This window comes from Carassius carassius, chromosome 38, assembly GCF_963082965.1.
Source record: "Carassius carassius chromosome 38, fCarCar2.1, whole genome shotgun sequence".
Lineage (NCBI taxonomy): Eukaryota > Metazoa > Chordata > Actinopteri > Cypriniformes > Cyprinidae > Carassius > Carassius carassius.
In genome coordinates, this window is record NC_081792.1 from 1,797,501 (window position 1) to 1,816,235 (window position 18,735).

At 37.8% G+C, this 18,735-nt stretch overlaps 1 protein-coding gene across 1 annotated transcript in view; it reads left to right on the top strand.

Moving 5' to 3' along the window:
- LOC132119151 (synapsin-2-like) overlaps positions 1-18,735 on the top strand; it is a 511,637-nt gene that overhangs the window by 11,822 nt on the left and 481,080 nt on the right. Inside the window, exon 2 of the mRNA XM_059528908.1 lies at positions 15,252-15,309. Within this exon, the coding sequence (XP_059384891.1) occupies positions 15,252-15,309 (58 nt within the window). The remainder of the gene's footprint in view (positions 1-15,251; positions 15,310-18,735) is intronic.

An 18,735-nucleotide genomic window follows, 5' to 3' on the forward strand; every position in this document is an offset into this window, starting at 1 on the left:
CTTAATTTCAGATAAAGTTCATCTACTCTTACCTAATTTCACTGCTCTGGTTGTGTGTTCACTGGTCTGTGTGTGTGCACTTTGGATGGGTTAAATGCAGAGCACGAATTCTGAGTATGCGTCACCATACTTGGCTGTATTAATGATACCGTGTTGGGATCAGAATGAAGGTAATGCAAAGACTGTGTTTGCACATCTTGGCACTGCACGTGGTCTTGTTGTCTTTGGAGCATCTTTATAATTTGATTTCTGCTTAGACCTGAATTTGCCTCCCTCATTGTTTACACTACATGTGTGAATCGGTGGGCGGAGCTAAACAGGCAATGATGTAGAAACGATGGGCGGGGCTAAACAGGCAATGATGTAGAATCGGTGGGCGGGGCTAAACAGGCAGTGATGTAGAATCGGTGGGTGGGGCAAAACAGGCAGTAATGTAGAATCGGTGGGCGGGGCTAAACAGGCAGTGATGTAGAATCGGTGGGCGGGGCTAAACAGGCAATGATGTAGAAACGAAGGGTGGGGCTAAACAGGCAATGATGTAGAATCGGTGGGTGGGGCTAAACAGGCAGTGATGTAGAATCGGTGGGCGGGGCTAAACAGGCAGTGATGTAGAATCGGTGGGCGGGGCTAAACAGGCAGTGATGTAGAATCGGTGGGTGGGGCAAAACAGGCAGTAATGTAGAATCGGTGGGCGGGGCTAAACAGGCAGTGATGTAGAATGGATGGGCGGGGCTAAACAGGCAGTGATGTAGAATCGGTGGGTGGGGCAAAACAGGCAGTGATGTAGAATCGGTGGGCGGGGCTAAACAGGCAGTGATGTAGAATCGGTGGGCGGGGCTAAACAGGCAGTGATGTAGAATCGGTGGGTGGGGCAAAACAGGCAGTAATGTAGAATCGGTGGGCGGGGCTAAACAGGCAATGATGTAGAATGGATGGGCGGGGCTAAACAGGCAGTGATGTAGAATAGGTGCGTGGGGCTATCGAGGGAATTTTAATTTCTAATTTTAATTAGAAATGTTTCTTGAGCAGCAAATCAGCATATTATAATTACTTCTGAAGAATCATATGAAACTGAAGACTATGGATGCTGAAAATGGAAAACACAGGTTTAAAATATTAAAATATTATTATACAATTAATATTTAATTTGATCAAATAAATGCAGGATTTGGTGAATTTAATAATATTCTTTAGCTTGCATGTCTAATTCTTTTTTAAAGCTACCTCCTATTCTTAATTTAATGTCCACTCATAGATTAAATGAGTATTATGATGCTCTTCTCTTAGTCATGACTTGAGCCTGTTGTATTTCTAAAACCAAGATGATGAGTAATAACACTGTGATGGACGTTCAGTAATGAGGTGTGTTCATTTCTTAAGGTGCATTCAAGATCTCTAAGTATTGAACCTGCTCCGACGACAGTACTCAGCACTGATATGAGGGCAGATCTTTTGGCTCTTATTTGAGTGGATCTTTTTTTATACGTAATGAAAAGTCTCCATGCATTAAGACTCTCTCTTCAGCAAAAGCACACGACTGTGAATGAGTCATCACATCCAGAAACTGCATCTGCAAAGCAGGGACTACTTCTGCTAGCCCACTTGCCTGCATTTGGTCCAGACTGTCAGTCTGTGGATCAGTGGTGGGGATTTCTGAAGAGGCTGTGGCTTCTGTGGCTGTCTGAAGTCATTCAAAAGTCATGTCTTTGTGGCATGACTGCTATGATTTTAGATTAAGTCCGACTAATCGACGTCCACCAATCGAGGAACAGCGTCACAGTACCGAGTTAGAGGTATTCTGGCGGGCTATATATTCTGGCGAGGCGTGGTTTGATCCACTTGGGCATCATCTTACACCGGATGGAGACCGTCATCTTGTAAGTGAAACACCATCTAATCTGTCCATGGTCGTTCAGTGTCACAAGCCGATCAGGTTTAATGTTCAGGAAATAGCACGGGACAACAGAGTCTTCAAAGCCTACAAAGTCTGCTAAGCCTGCACCAACACTTCCACGCCTTGTACCACAGCGGCAGATAACTCACACCGTGCAGTGCCCTCAAGCACGTGCTAATAAAACGGTTCGCCATGATAAGCGTTCACTCCGCGTCTTTTTCAGCCACGCTCCCGAGCCTAAACCGACGCCCCATAATGATGTCACTTACCGGACCCGGAATAGCATGACGACTAGATGCCTGTCGAGTCTCTTTTTATACTCGCAGGACGCCATATTTAGGAATTAACCCTATGATGGCTAACTACATCACCACATCTTCATGAAGGAGTCACTGAATCATTCACTCAGCTGAATCATAGGAGATGGAAATGCTAATACTGTGTGCTGCAACGGTTCTGCTGCAGATGTTGTTGGACACTATTTTCATTGGCAGATCAGAAACTGAGAAAGTAACTGGCAACATTGTCTCTAAAATGTACTCAGTATTAATTTTTCTTCATATTGAACTTCTGTTTAAAAGCAATTACAATCTTCGTTGGGACTTTGATTTTCTTTAATTGTTTACCTGTTAGTTGAACTGCTTGATTAGCTGCAGCCTTACAGCTACACTTTTGGAAAAAAAAAAGAAAAAGGGTTACCATTTAGGTACCAATATATAAGGTACTAATATGCCCCCTTTAGGGCTAAAGAAGGTACAAAGGTGCAAGATGATTCACTGTTTCGAAGCGCTCCAATCAAACTGTTGAATTGTGTATCACGAATCATTTGATTCAGTTCAGGACTTCGGAGCGGTTTGTGAATCTTTTGATTCAGTTCAGGACTTCAGAAGTAGAGTTACCATGGTGGTGGTGCTTGTGGTTGTTTTTGTATGTTGCCAAGTAAAAAAAATAAATAAAATAAATCTACATCTAAAGAGGACACACAAAATGAATATTGAGTTACAGTTCTGATTTGCTTTTGTTCACGAATGTGAATTGTAGCTTGCAGGAAACACATATTAATTAAGTTATATTTTATTATCTTTTGAGTAGTCAATCAATACAAAGAAAACATCTTTAAAAGTGCGGCTGTTATTGGTTTTGCATAATCAAAATTGTGTAATTATTGTCTGATAAAAAATTCTGCATGAATTATGAGTATGTTAGCTACCATAGCTATAAATAAAGACTTTTGATGACCTGAAACTGTGTTTGAAAGTCTATCATAAAAGCAAATGCAATGCAAATGCAAAAATAATGGGGTAGATGGGGAGGGGGGTGTTGTCTGCTCTTATCTTCCCACCAATGTCAAAATCAAACCTACGCTCTAGCAAAGGTGTTCTACACAGTGATAAGACAATTACTGCAATATACACTTTACTATATGCATCTACTACTAAATATTCTTGTGTATGTTCGATATAATGAAATTGAGCTAATCATTTGCTTCACCTGCTTGTGAAGTGTAAAGTCATTCTGCCATGCAGTCGAGTGCAGATGGGAGGTCTAATATTCCAGTTTATGTTTTGCACTAAATTAGAGCAGAACTATGAAAGGCAGCTAATACCAGCTCATGCTGTCATGCTTTATAGCGGCTCCACAGGGTCCGTATTAAATAGACTGTGTCTTTGGCCTGCCAGCCATCAAATATTTTTCGGGGACAATGTCCGCCTAACAATTGCCCTCCAGAGGACTGCAAAGTCATTGGGCAGCACTGCATGCATTCTGATGCCCTTCAGTGATATTCCAGTAAAAAAACTTCTGACTCAGAAGTCAGTGTTATTTGCCAAAAACGCGTTCACACAGTCAATCAGAAACCAATTCAAAACAAAAGATACTGACCACTAAATGAGACTCAGTATTCTGCTAAAACGCGATTAATCCATCAGTATGAATGCTGTATTGTGGATCAAAAAAAATTCCATTGGTTCTAACAGGAATTTAGAGATTGGTGTTTTAAAGCTGAAGTGAATACTTTCTGTGTCACTAATGCAGTCAAAAGGAACTGTAAAATAATTAGAAAGGAAATGTTCTGTAAGTTAAACTTTTTGTTGCATTGCGTTGACTGGAATCTTATTGCTAAACCATTTTAATGTTAATATGAAGGTAATAAATCTTACTGTATGTTGTCTGAGAATGTCAGTAGTTTGAATGGACTTAGGCTTTTGGTAGTTGCTAAGCCGCTCTGAGTAGCTGCTAGGATGGTCTTGCTGGTAGCTGATGCGGTTTGGTGGATAAATAGACAGATGTATCGATTATTGGAACCAATGTTTTGAAACAAATTGTCCAAAAGAACCAGCTAACAGAATCTAATCACAGAGACTTTCCTGTGGCTCTGTATTACAGCTAATAAATGTGTAAATAATGTTCAGTTTCTTGCACAGACCAATCGTTTCTCTTCATAAGACCTCAATATTTATATTGTCAGGAGCTACAAGTATTAATTTTGTGTTACCTGATATGCTTTCTTGACTCTCAAAGTGACAGTAACTTCTGACTTGCATTTCATGAATCACCAAGGACCACAATTTCAGCTAAAAATCTTCTTTATTGTTCTACTGAAGAAAAAAAGTCACCTACATCTTGGATGGCCTGAGGATGAGTAAGTTAACAGAACTTTCCTTTTAATCCATAGTCTTTACACTATTCAGTGGAGTAAACCGATAAATAGCTTACTTACAGCTGTCTGCCCATTAAAGTCTTGGACTAGTACAATGTCTGGTCTGGTGTGAGATCCAGATTGATCCAGGTTGAAACACCAACGGCGATATACAACTGCAGGTCATCACATATCACTGCTGATCAATGAATTCAATATTCTTATCCATATACAACTACCAGAGACAGTTTAACCAGTAAGAAACAAAATGGAAGATGGCTAAATACATCTCAAGAGGCAAACCTAATCAGTCTTTATAGACTGTAATGATGATAATCATGTCGAAGTGTATTTTGGCATCAAAGCTGCCAGTCTTCGGACAGTCAGGATCGATGGAGTCTTAATGTAATTCACATCTCTGCTTCGCAGTTACAGACATGGGATGGAAATGCTTACTGACCCCACAACTGGGTAGTCTGTAGGATTTTAATAAGCTGTGATTTTTATTAGATTGTGCCTGAACTTTCTTTGTCCTCTTTACTTAAACTTCGTAGCACAATTACATTTTCTCAAAAACTCATGGGACTAATGCCAGCAATAAAAAAAAAAGACAGTACATCGTCCTCAAATAGCAAAGAACAGACCGGTTCCACTGTCACTCTTGTCAAATTTCCCTCCAAAATAAGCATATCACATTACAGCCCATGAGTGTTGAATATTAGACCACACTAACTGAGTAGGGTTAACACTAGAGCATTTTCATTAAGAAAATATACAAACATAAAGAACTTGGCCATGACTGGTATTTCCCGCACAATGAAAACAAATGGCTGATTGTTGACATGCTAAAATATTGAAATGTATATTTAGATAGAATGGAAGATGCATGTTAGCTTGCTTTATATGATCACAGTCTCTTTTGCAGAATCTAGGACTTTGAATATATATACATATATACCCTTTTGCTTCATTTTATATTTTATAAAAAACCCAAAGTGAACAAGTGAAGATATAAACTAGCATCACAGTCAGAGATACAGTGCAAAAATGGCAGCATTGATTCTTCAATAAAGAGTTGAAGCAAACTTGAACCAAAATATCCATCTTCGACAGGAATCTAGTTACAAACTGATTTCTCGTAGACAATTCCAGAGCTAAAACAAGCATACAAAAAGCAACACATGCATTTATCAGATTTATCTGTACATAATGCGCTTAAGATACAAAGATGGCATTAAACAAATGTACACTGATTTTGGGATTCAGTGTGAAAATATGTTTATGATTGCAGTTAATAAACTGCAGCATATTACAATTAGTGACAGAAAACTGCTATGTTTTAGAGCTTTTTGTGAACCCATTAGAACATTTCTGCAGGACCCAAAACACACAAGTTTCGAAAACAAGAAAATCCAATCAAACTAAAGAAAAAAAAAAAATACTTTTTCATTTATTCATTGAGAAAAATGATCCAGTGTTACATATCTGTAAGTGGAAAATGTATGTGAATCTTTGGTTTCAGTATCTTGGTAGGGTCAATGGTAGTTGTGTTTAGCTGTGCTTTATAAATAAATGTAAATTGTTACTGCTGATCAGTCCTGCATAACAGCTTGTGGTAATTTTAGCCCGTTCCTCCAAACAGAAGCACTTCAGCTCTGGGATGGTGGTGGGTTTCCTCCCGTGAACTTCCTTCAGCTCCTTCCACCACATTTCAGTTCGATTAAGGTCCTGACTTTGACGCACCATTTCAAATCATTAACTTTGTTCATCTTTATCCATTCTTTGGTATAATAACTCGTGTGCTTGGGGTCATTCTCTTGCTGCCTGACCCACTTTCTCTTGAGATTCAGTTCTCAGACAGATGTCCTGATATTTTCCTTCAGAAGTTGCTGGCGTAATTCAGAATTCATTGTTCCATCAATGATACTAAGCCGTCCTGGACCAGATGTAGCAAAACAGTCCCAAACCATGATACTAGCACCACCATGTTTCAAAGCAGTGTTTACCTTTTCCCAAACATGACGCTTCTCATTTAAACCAACAAGCTCTATTTTGGTCTCATCCATCCACAAAACATTTCTCCAGTATTCCTCTGGCGTGTCCACATGATCACTTCCACAAACATGATCAGACTTTGATGGATCCCTGTTTTTTAAATCAAATAGGACAGACACTGACTCCTGATAGTCGCCCCATTGATTATAAACTACTCTGAAGATATAGTCAGACTGGTCTTAGACTGTAGTATTGCACACTGTATTATTCATTTTGGGGCTCATTTACTTGCAATCAGGAAATGCATTAGCTTTTAACATTTCTGTTTACCTTGTGCTCATACACAATTGTTAATGGCAGGAAAATGCCATTTTAATCTTCTCTGTGATTTGTCAAGATTCCAGAGGGTAATATCGAAGCAAATATAAAACACCACTGAAAGACACATGTAGCCTCTGTAAGATGCTCACATACAGCCTCCACATTTGATGGGTGGCCATCATTGAGAAATCACCATGGAAACAGCAGCCACGGGAACACCTCACTTCACCTGCTAGAAGCCGTCCTGACCGATCTCCAGCATCATACGAGGACACCTTCAGGAAAGTCATGAATTTGAGTTCATTCCCACGTATGCCATGCAGCTCTCCCATCGTATCGGATCAGATGCCCACAGGTGTAAGATGTCTGAAGTTGTTTAATATTGCCAGCCTCTGAGCATTAGAGACACATCACAGGAGCAGAAAAGCACTTTCTACAGAACTAAGATTACATAAGCTACTGAATGAAGATAAATCATCTAATATCTTTCAATAGGTTTCCTCTAAGGAGACAGCGAAGACAGTGTAGACAGTACAAAAATGAAATAAATTATTTCAAAAATGAAATAAACCGCAATTTTTTTCCCTCAAATAATGCTGTTGAACATTGTGTCTAGCCCATTATAACACAAAGTAACAGACATTTGTTTCACTTACATTTATTCTGTAATTCTCTGCTGCTAATTATAATTGAGATATTTATTTTCACATAGCATTTTTTTTTCTTTTTTTTTTTGTTATTGTTGTAAATATTTTGTTTGGGTACAATTTTACAACTTTTAGCATTAGTTATGAAGCATTGGTTTAGAACAGATTCGTTTTTGCATGTTTTTTAGGATGTTTGGAAAGATTCTAGAAGTTACTGTAACATTCCGTAATATCCTGTGGTATTCTAGTGCTTTCTGGAACATTCCAGAACATGGCGGAACTAGTTCATCAAAATCATCCCAAGTACACTTCTGAACGACGGACTTTTGGGAACTGTTAATGTTAAACTGTTGTTAGCTCAGTATTACCTATGTACTATAGTATGAGTAATAACAGATTGGCCTGTTTAAGTTGTCAACCTATCTTTTTAGTTTTCATGAGTACTGTCAATGTTGCAGAAAAAAGGAATATGATTTTCACATTCATAAAGAAACATTAAATATAAAAGTGGAACAAAACTTCTATAAAAATTTGATTCGTGGTGTAATAAGTCATGTGATGGACACGTGATGTGCACGACAAATGGCCTACATCTCATTACTCGTTCTGTTTCAGACGTAGTCTACTGTACACTCATGAAGGACAAATACAGATCTGTAACGGTGCTAAACAGAGACAGGGCCTTTTGCTATGGTCGGCTGATTACTTTTTTTCAGTGCAATATCAGCCTATCACAATTAATATTGGTATGTTAATATCAACGAGCAGCTTCAGGACTTCAGAAGATCACCACATAATGGTGGATTTCAACATCAACTGAAAACAGATACATCATGTAAAGAATTCCTAAGGAAATAATGTGCCTACAGTGCACATCTAGAGCTGTAGACTTGTGTAGCAGTCTTGGCCCTGGTGATCCCATTTACTTAATGGCCGATTGATCATCCTCTGACCAGACAGAGCTTTGTGCAGTGGCTCCTGTGAGGAAGCACAGATGTCACGTATTCATGACAAAAATGCCAATAAGCGAGAAACATGATTATAAAGATCAAACCAAATGCATTTAGACTTTAATTCATTGGGTGTCTACCTTGAGCATTCAGTGTACAGCAGCAGATACAGCTAATTCCAAGCCTGTTTAGTCATGTGCATCACTGTTTCATCTATTCATGTGTTTCAAAGTCCTGCCCATTTAAGAGCTGTTCGATCATCTTCTGGACTTAATCAGTAGTTCAACTAATTACGGTGCTATTGGCAGAGATGCTGCTTGGTTAACTAAAAATAATGTCTTCGTCTGTTTCTGAGCAAAATCTTCATTAAGCAATGATTCTTTGGTAAAAATGTGTAATTTTTAGAGAAAACAGGCTACTTGGGATGAACTCTGATTCATCATGTGGCTTTCTATTTTACCACTGGCATTATTATGGTGGTTATCAGTAATGTAAAAAGCTGATTTTGGTAGTTCAAGTGGAAAAATATATATACACTTATCAACCTGAACAACTGAACCTGTTAATTATTGCAAATTTGTGAGATGTAAAGAGTTATGCATTAATTTTCCTTTAATCAGTGGGTCTTTGTCAATAATTTATTACCTAATTTACATTTCAGACAAAAAAAAAAGTGCAAGTTTGTTCATATATATCGTTTTCCAGCGAGGAAGATTGTTCCAAAAGAAGCCATAGCATCAATATTTGCGTTTCATTAACAGAATGAACAAACAGAATGACAGTCAGACAAAAACATTTATCATTAAAGCCTTTAAACCCCAGTAAAATATCCATATTATCATATTGTGTTTATAAATATACGTACCCTCAGATAATGACACGCTGGTGTGTGCTGGTGACATGATTCATTAGCAGAATGACGAACAGACGCTGAGCACGAATAAGACTCTTGCAGGTCTGATAATTGGAGTCTGTGCTGTAGAAACTCTTTACTGTTAAATGTGTCACCTTTAAAGGCACTGTCCCAAAACTGTCATTATAAATTCAGCAGATGTTAAAGACAGGAAGTACATGCTGTGCCCTTGTTGTCAAACGTGAGCCCAGAATCTCTCAATGGAATATACGAATACATGTTGGCTGGTCGTACTGCAGACATAGTGGTTGTTAGCAGCTTCTCGTTATTGGATGTACTTTTTAAGGGCACTGATTAGACTGCACTCCAGCTGCTCTGAGCAACTTTATACTCTACATTGATTGCAATGAATTAAACATAAAAACACAGAACTAATGGAGTAGCTTTAACAGAACTGAAGCTCTTGCTTTGCATAGCTGAGTTGTTTCAGAACAACACTCATTAAAAAAAGAAAGCGGTCTCAGTGCTGCTATTACTATTGATTATGCATTCATACAATCCAGCTCTCATTATATTCCAGAAGTAATGTTGTTTTGTAGTGGAGACCCTGTGGCCAGGATTAAAGTGCTGTTTTCCTTTTATTTATTTATTTTTTCGCCTGGAGGAATAAAATTGACTAAAGACTTGTATCTAAAGAATAAATAAATTAAACTGGTCTAGGGACCAGAAAAACAGCCAGTAAACAAACACCTAAGAACTAGGGCTGCTCCGATCACGATCGGCCGATCGTTATGCGCATCTCGTCAGTAAAGCCGGTTCTCTAATCAGCGGTAAATTCCCTCAGGTGCGTGGTTTCACATAGAGCAGCTGTTACTACACGGAGTCGTTGTTAACTGAGAAGATGCGCAAATAAACGCTGAACATGAATGTGGATTTGCGCATCTTCTCAGTTAACAATGGCTCTGTGTAGAAACAGCTGCTCTATGTGAAATCACGCACCTGATGGAATTTACCGCTGATTAGAGAACCGGCTTTACTGACGAGATGCGCATTAACGATCGGCCGATCGTGATCGGAGCAGCCCTACTAACAACTCATTGACAATACCTTAGTAACCACCCAAACATCATACCACCTGCATAGCAATGTCCAAATAACCCCCAGAATAACGTATAGCAACAACCTGGCAACCACGCACAACACCCATATCAGTCAGTGAAGTTTGCAAGAGCTCAAGTACTCAAATGATCTAGTCAAGATATTATTAATATATAATTATATATATATATATATATATATATATATATATATATTTATATATATATATACAAAGCTTAATAAAAGCTTCATAGAAGCTTATGCTTCATTCAAAAAAAGCACATGGGAAAATCATGGAAGCCCATTTCCGCCACTAAATAAAAAATTAAAAAAAGTTATATCCTCAGAATTGCGTGATATAAACTCGTAATTGCAAGTTATAAAGTGTAACACGGACTTGACGTGTCAAAGATGGTAGATCCAAATACAAGCTTTAATTAAAACAGTTCGTAGTCAAAAACAGGCAAGGTCCGAGCACCAGCAAACAGTAATATCAATGGGCATGACAAAAGCGTAATCCTGAAACAGGCGATGGTCAGAGCAGGCAGCAAAACATCCACCAAAACACAAGGCAACAGTCCAAGGTCGAAATCCAAGAGAGCAGTGCAAAGTAACAAAATAAACAAAACAATGGCAATGAAACAAGACAATGGAAAACATGGAAAATGCTTAGAAGAGTCTGCTACAGCTAAACAATATTTGGAAAAGGCCTGTTTGGCATGGCCATCTTTATATGGTTGCCAAACAGGAAGACACCACAGAGGAAGCAGATGGAGCGGTAACAGTCATTCCCTAGACGAGGGCTCCCTCTGATGGTGGGGTGTTACATAACGTCAGAATTGTGTGAAATAACCTTGCAGTTGTTAGTTATGAAGTCCAATTCTGAGGGGAAAAAAGACGTATATGTTCTCAGAATTGCATGTTTACATCACACAATTCAGACTTATCATTACATTGCATGTTATAAAGTCTGAATTGCCAGATGTAAACTTGAAATTCTAATAAAAAAAGTTATAAATTAATAAATTAATTAATTTAAATAAATTATGAGAAAAATGTCATAATTGTGAAATTAAAAAGTCGCAATTAATTTTTTTTTTCATATTTTTTATTAAGTGGCGGAAATGGGCTTCCACAGAAAATGGTTTGTCAAAGCGATGATGATTGAAACTGTGGTAACCATAGAAACGCTCTGTGATCTCATTTTTTGGAATCCGCTATTTCTGGCCAAATTAATATTTCAGAAACCAAAGACTCGTCATGTTCATGCTCCATGCAGGAGTCCGTTGAAGTCTTGACATGCCCACTTATTCTAAGTGTTTTTAGGCTTGTTGTTTGGACTTGTCTCAGATCGAGTTAAAGAGTTCCCTTATGAAAATTAACCATCCCAGTTATCACATGATATTCCAGTTAACTTGTGATTTCATGACTTACTTTCATCAGCATTAAATTACCAATGTACAACTTAGTCAGTATGAACTCTTTCAGTGATACGATAACCAAGAAGGGTCCAGTTATATAATATTTTCATACTATTTTGGAACTTTCCAGTTATTGCATTCATAATATTTGAGTCATTTTTAATGACTTATTGGCAGCGTAACTGCAATGTCATAGGTCTGCACTTTCATTCCCATCAAATTTACATGTTCCTTTCATATAGCAGAATTTGCTATTTAAAACATGTATTGTAAATGTGTACATTGCAGCTATGTATCAGCCACATATTTTTTGGTAGCTGGGGTGGTTTTACAAAAAAAAAATTATAATTATAATTACACTATAGTTAAACCATGGTAACAACAAATGGACCATGGTATTTGCAATAAAACTGTGGTTATACAATTGTGATCAATATGCAAAAATACACGGTTACTACACTTTTACTATAATAAATATAAAACATTTTATAAGAGTAAATGTGATGTATACAGTATAAATCTTATTTTCAAGCATAAGATTATGCATTCAGGTTTACTTAGATTTATTATGGGCTTTTTCTTGTCCGCTGTTGTTCAACAAGATCTGCCAACACGAATGAGTCTCACACATCTTTCCTTGAGAGAGACACAAACGAGACACACGTCTCTGATGTCGTTAACTAGTTGTTCAGTTGGGTTACGCACTCTCTGACACTGCATAGAATTTAGTTGAATATGTAAGTCAATGTCTGATTTGAGAGGTGAGTAAGAGATGATCAATTTTGATTGAACTATAGAGTGAACTGTGGTTGTCACTGCTGTGACTGACCTGTGTGTGTACTAAAAGATGAACTGACAACCAGATGCAATATGAACATACCGCTACTGTATGTTACTATAGGCTCACTGGTTGTGTGTGTGTGTGTGACCCTTCAGAATAGTTGCCGTTTCATCCAGAGCACAGATGAGATTTTCTCCTCATTCACACAGAAATGATGGCAGCTGCTTCTGTCACATGGCAGGATCAAAGGAGTCGACTCTTATTAGTATCCCTCTCTCATCTGCTGTTGGGAAGCTGACGTCAAACCACTTTCTCTTTTCAGAGGGGGAAAACTGGGTGGGGAAATGTGCTGTGACGCTGTCTTCATTGATGCAGGGTTTAAATGTAAAATCACTTCTTACTATTTTTTGCTATCATGTACACAAATATAGTTTTAAAATGGTTAGTTGCTTGGTCGAAACATTACTTCAGATCACCCTTCAAATATATTAAAATCAGTTTTGTTTTTTTTACTTTCCAAGCCATTTTACTCTCAACAGCTTGCGTTAATTTCTGAGCCTTGACCTCAGCTGCATCATCTTTAATCTTCACAACACTATAATCAGAAGAGTTCGTCTTACTGTCAATCTGTTACCGATTATACATGTGTATTCATAGCATGCTCGTTCTGCTCGACTGCGCTCTTTAATCACTGGCTCTCTGGAAAGAATAATTCAGAATATTCCACTATGGAATATTCTGGAAACATACACTGGCAACACTGGCTCCTGTTCATCTCCTGATACTACAGTACAAGAACACTTTCTGCACAGAACAAGCTCTAATAGTTGATTGAGATGGACTCAAAGTGTAGTCATGAGGAGGTATTGGTGTATCTTTCGTATGCCAGGTGAAAATCAAAGCATTATGAAAGCAGCTAAAGCATTTATTATAGCTTTAGACATAGTTGCTATTCTCATTTCAAACATTTAAATATTCATTTCTTAAGTTTCATGTTTACTAAAACCACAAATAATTCCGGGGTTATTTAATTACTCTTAATAAATTAATGCAACACTATGTATTTTTGTATTTTGGTCCGTACTATAAGTCATATCATAAGCCTGATCACTTAAAGTAACCGCACACCTTTCCTTATCAAGTCATGATTTGAGGAATCAATCAGGTCTATGGCACAAATGCAGCAGTTTAATTAGAGTTCTGGAGCAAAAGTGATCATTAAATCGTAAGAACTGGTCAAATGAAGCAGGGTTATGTACAGTTGTTGTTGTAGTGAGTTCACAGTGAGCTGAAGATAAGAAAGGAAACCATTTGGTGTCTTTGTGTGTGTTCACTTAAGAGTGCTCTCATGACAGCATTTATTAGAGTTTGCCTGCAGTGGGCCTGTTCTCTAACAGATAGCTGATTTCTCATTTATGTATTTACTTGCTAAAATACAAAAAAGCTCATGCATGATCCTGATGATGATGATGGAGTGATGTAGGTGGCTGTTGCTATGCTGTTATGTGCTTTGCTCTACTATTTGGTTACTAGGTTGTTATGATTGGTTACCGGGGTACACTTTATGGTTGCTTAGGTGCTCTGAATGGTTTTTAATGCATTATGTGTAGTTTTTACAGTGTTGTTCAGGAGTTCTGGCCTGACCTGATATGATAAGATATGTTGGTTTAGCTTGTAACTATGAACGAAGTGTATGCATTTAATTGTCAATTTAACAGAAAATGACATTTTTGCTTTTTTTTGCTCAGACAATGCAAGTGTATGGGAACTGTAATTATTAATTATGCGAAAACCTCTAAATCTGATCAGTCTGAAAAGATATAGCACCAGGGCCCAGGTGTCTGCTGAATCAGAGCATTAAAGCCCCAGGAGGAGATACAGTAAGAACTGTTCGATGAGACATGATGAGAGGGGTTTTGCCTAGGCTTCACTGGAGACTGAACTCCTCAATGCACAGATGATTTCCTTCAGATGGCAGCATTGCATAATCAGTCATAGTTTCTGCTCTGCATCCAGAACAGCACACATCTCCTCTGAGCCACAGTCTGGGAACATTTCACACTGAGATTGAGTCAGCATGTTACTTCTTCACATTAACTGACAATATTGCGTTATGTGCTTGAAAGTTATGCAAAAACAATACAAAAGGTCAGAAAGACATGTTGAGGGAGCTCCTGGGTTGCTTTTTCAGCACAGTAATAAAGAGGGTTAAAGAGACGGATTCCTCCATATCAGCCATCTTTCATCTATTTTCTGCTCTGTTTTGCTGTTGTTTCTCATTTTTATGGGGTTGTTTTACCCTGTTGTGTGCTCAAAGTGAGCTGTCAAATTGCTTTCTCTGTGACTGCTCATATAACACCCAGACACAAGCTCAAGAGAGTGAAAGAGAGATGCAGAAATGTTCACACTTATCAAAAAAGAGTGCAAAATCAAATGGCTGGAACCTTGCATCCAAACAACAGCTGTTTGCATTGCTATTATTTCTCAGCCACTAGCTGTGCAATTACGCAGTCTGCTTATTTGATTGTTTTTCCAGTCATTATAACAGCAGGGTTGTAAATGATGTTGAATTGTTTTTGCATACACTGATTGAACAACACTAGAAGCATGCATGAAATGATTCATGAATAAATGTTTTTCTTTTGTCTTTCAGGGCAAAGCTTTTCCGTGGGAAGAAGGTCCAAGGTGATTATGATGTCAAAGTTGAGCAGGTAAAGCATCTATTAAAGTTTTAGACCTGGACCCGTATTCATAAAGATCCTAAGAATCCTCTCAGAAAACTCTTAATTTAGCTTAAAAACTTTTACGTAGGAGTCTTAGCTTAAGAGAGATTCGGGACAGATCTGAGAGCAACTCTGAGTAAGAAAAAGACAAAACTTTCATCTTAGTGAGGAGGCGGGGTTGACCCCGTTGCTATGTATGACACAATCTTTTGAAGAATGAGATTGGTTGGTTGTCCAAGAAGGAAAAAAAGAGTGATTTTAAGTATAGGGTCTATTCTAATTCTCACTTTGAATTTACATGCGTAATTTTTCCTATTTGACCGTTCTCTCTCTCTCACACACACACACACATTATATGTGTGTATATAAATCCTTTTTTTATTTACCATGCTTTTAATTTCCTACAAGTTATTTGATTGGCTTAGAATGATAAAAATGGTTCCACTCTTTTTCCAATTAAAGTGATTGCTGTCCTATTTAAGTGGCGGTTTGAATGTTGGTTTTAATGTATCAAACATGGAATCAAAACCAAGAAGGGCGAGAAAGCCAGACTGGACAGAGGAACAGTGTTTACTGTTAGCCCAGTTAGTGGATGAACACAAGGCCATTCTTAAAGGAAGATTCGGGTCGGGTGTCACAGCAAGGGACAAGAAGCAGACATGGGAGCGTATAGCACAAACTATTAACGGTTCATTCCCCCTGCTTGTGCACACCTATAAGCCTGCTATATTCATCAATGCAGTTTTTTGAGCCTGCAAGGTGGGAATGTCCAGTGGAAACGAAATGAACTGCGACACAATAAGATGTTCTGAAAGTGCTGTAATTGTTTGTGTGATCACTCTGCTTACAGAAGGTTGTGACAGACCCAAATCATCACTATTGCATTGTTGCATTTTCCCAGTTGCCAAATATCGTAATGCAGTGACAACTTTAATTTCTGGCGCTATGGCATTTCTGTGCTGTGTCAGAGATGTTAGCACGTCTCTAATAAGATCAGTCACAAACATGATCCCTGCACGATCTAATCTATAGCGTCTTATTAACTCACTGTCATCCATTGTCTGCAACACATTTCTTCTGCCTCTTCGTCTTTCTGACATTTTCTCCTCTGCTAAAGAAACTCTTAAGCCTCTTAAAAGTCCTCGTCTGTGCTCCTAACAAGTTTGACCTTAAGACCTCTTTTAAGGGTTAAGATGCTTTCTGAATTACTTTTTTCTTTAATTTTAAGAGTAAACGCCCACTTTTCTAAGAATTTTCTTAGAATTTTGTCACTAGGAGCTACTTTTTGCATTAAGTTTCTTAATGAATACGGGCCCTGGACATTATTCTCAGTTTGATCATGCAAATCATTGAAACATTGAGTTGGTGGTTTTCAACTGATTTGCTAACACCCACAAGTCTCTATTAATTATTAAATAATAGTGCATGCTGCATCCTTTATAGGCATGATGCAGTACATTTCCAGTCATTTATTTGTCCTCGCTATAGAAGCTACATTTTGTGTGATGCTACACAGTTGATGCAATCTGTATATAATGTTTAAATACAGCCATGTGAAGTGGGATTTTGAAGCAATGAGATTTCAACGTGATTGTGCTACTCAGTGCAAAACAGCAGAAATATAAGCCAAGCAACTGTCAAATAGAGACTCAATAGTCTGGACTTTGAATCACATGTTTATGGAGGTCCTGTGGCTGAGCAACACTGTTACAGTAGAAACCTTTCATGTTATTTCATGTTTCAGTGAGTGCACTGACTGGTCCGTCACCTTTATAGAAGTACAATCATGTCCAGTAACCTTTAGTTACAGAATAAATATACTCCCTGGTCATTTTACTGCACCGTTGATAATTCCAGACCACACGTTGCTAATTGAAACAAATGTTATTGATCTGAATTGTGCCAACACTTGATGACTTTTACCCAGAGAACAAACAAAGTGTCATAGTAGGAATTGGCCATTGATCAAGAACATGCAGATGATAGAGCTGTGGTTGGAGTTCATTAACTTACAGTCCTCTTCTGTCTGTGAACACACCTCGACTTTTGGGCTACTGTCCGCTTTATTTAAGCAAATCACATATTTATCACTGCCTGTATGTGACTGTGAGTATCATTCTGTGTCCTGTGAACTTGTTAGATCTTCTACAGATGGTAGCAGTCAATCATTATGAAGTGTAACATTTATTTAGATGTTTTCACCCTTCGGAATTTGTCTTGTGCCAAACGCTCAAGAAAGCAAACCATTGCAACTAAGAAAGTCTGGAACAATATAATTGGATATTTTATTACCAATGACCATCCTGCAGTAATTAAGCATATAAAATTAGAGAAATCTTCCCATAGCCATGTTTACTGCATCTGCATACGTACCTCATGTTTTACTGCTCTCATTGCATAACAGATGACTGTCAACAAGCCCACAGTGAGAATAAAGGCACACGATTCATGATGCTTGTTGTTTTTAAAAATCACAAGCTTTAATTTAAATGACTAATGTGATTGCAAGCAATACACATAATTAGCAACACAAGGTGTTACATTCATTTACTATAGAAAATAGAGTTGAACTGAGGATGTATCACTAGTTTAGTTTGCAGAAAACACTCTCCACCTTGTCTACAACCGTTCAAATTCAGAAATAGCTTAGTTTAGGTGTCAATGATGCCAAATGTCAGATGACAGTTTGATAATGCAATGGACAATGACATTGAAGATCTGGATGATTTTCTGATAAATACTGTCGATGTCTTAGCAAATGATGCTGTCAGATAAATATCAGTGGAAATGTAACTATTAAATGTATGTAGAGTTATTAAATTTGAATAAATATGATGAAAACGTCGATGTTCTTCAGAAGGATCTACAGAACTGCATGCAGACAGGAACTGCTGTTATCAACTGTTTGGTATAATAATAGTATCAATCTTACTTCTTGTTAGTTGATTTATTCCCTAAAAAAATATATTTAACAATAAAAAAATATGTCAAGCGGAAAATAATGTTTTGAAGACAATTAACAGTACATCTTACTATTTCCTCATCTTTATTAAAGATGTTAATTAAAAGAAAAAAAGAGTCAATGACTCTAAAAAGGAAAGTTTATGCACTATGTTCAGTTTGAAGAGTGTGTATAATGTCAAAACAGGACATGCAACCTTATCAAATACTGTATTTTTGTAATATCTGCACTAAGGAGGCCTCATCATATATTTAGTCTAATGTCCGAATAGAGAGCGCAGCTCACCTTATACTGTTCCCCAGCACTGTCTGCGCGCTCCTTTCTCACGCAGGCCTCTACACACACCTGATACATGATTATAACAGTAGAATAACTTGATTCACATTCATTATACTTGATTAGTTCACATCTTGACCACAAGAGGCGAGAAACATTTACATGAAAAATAATAA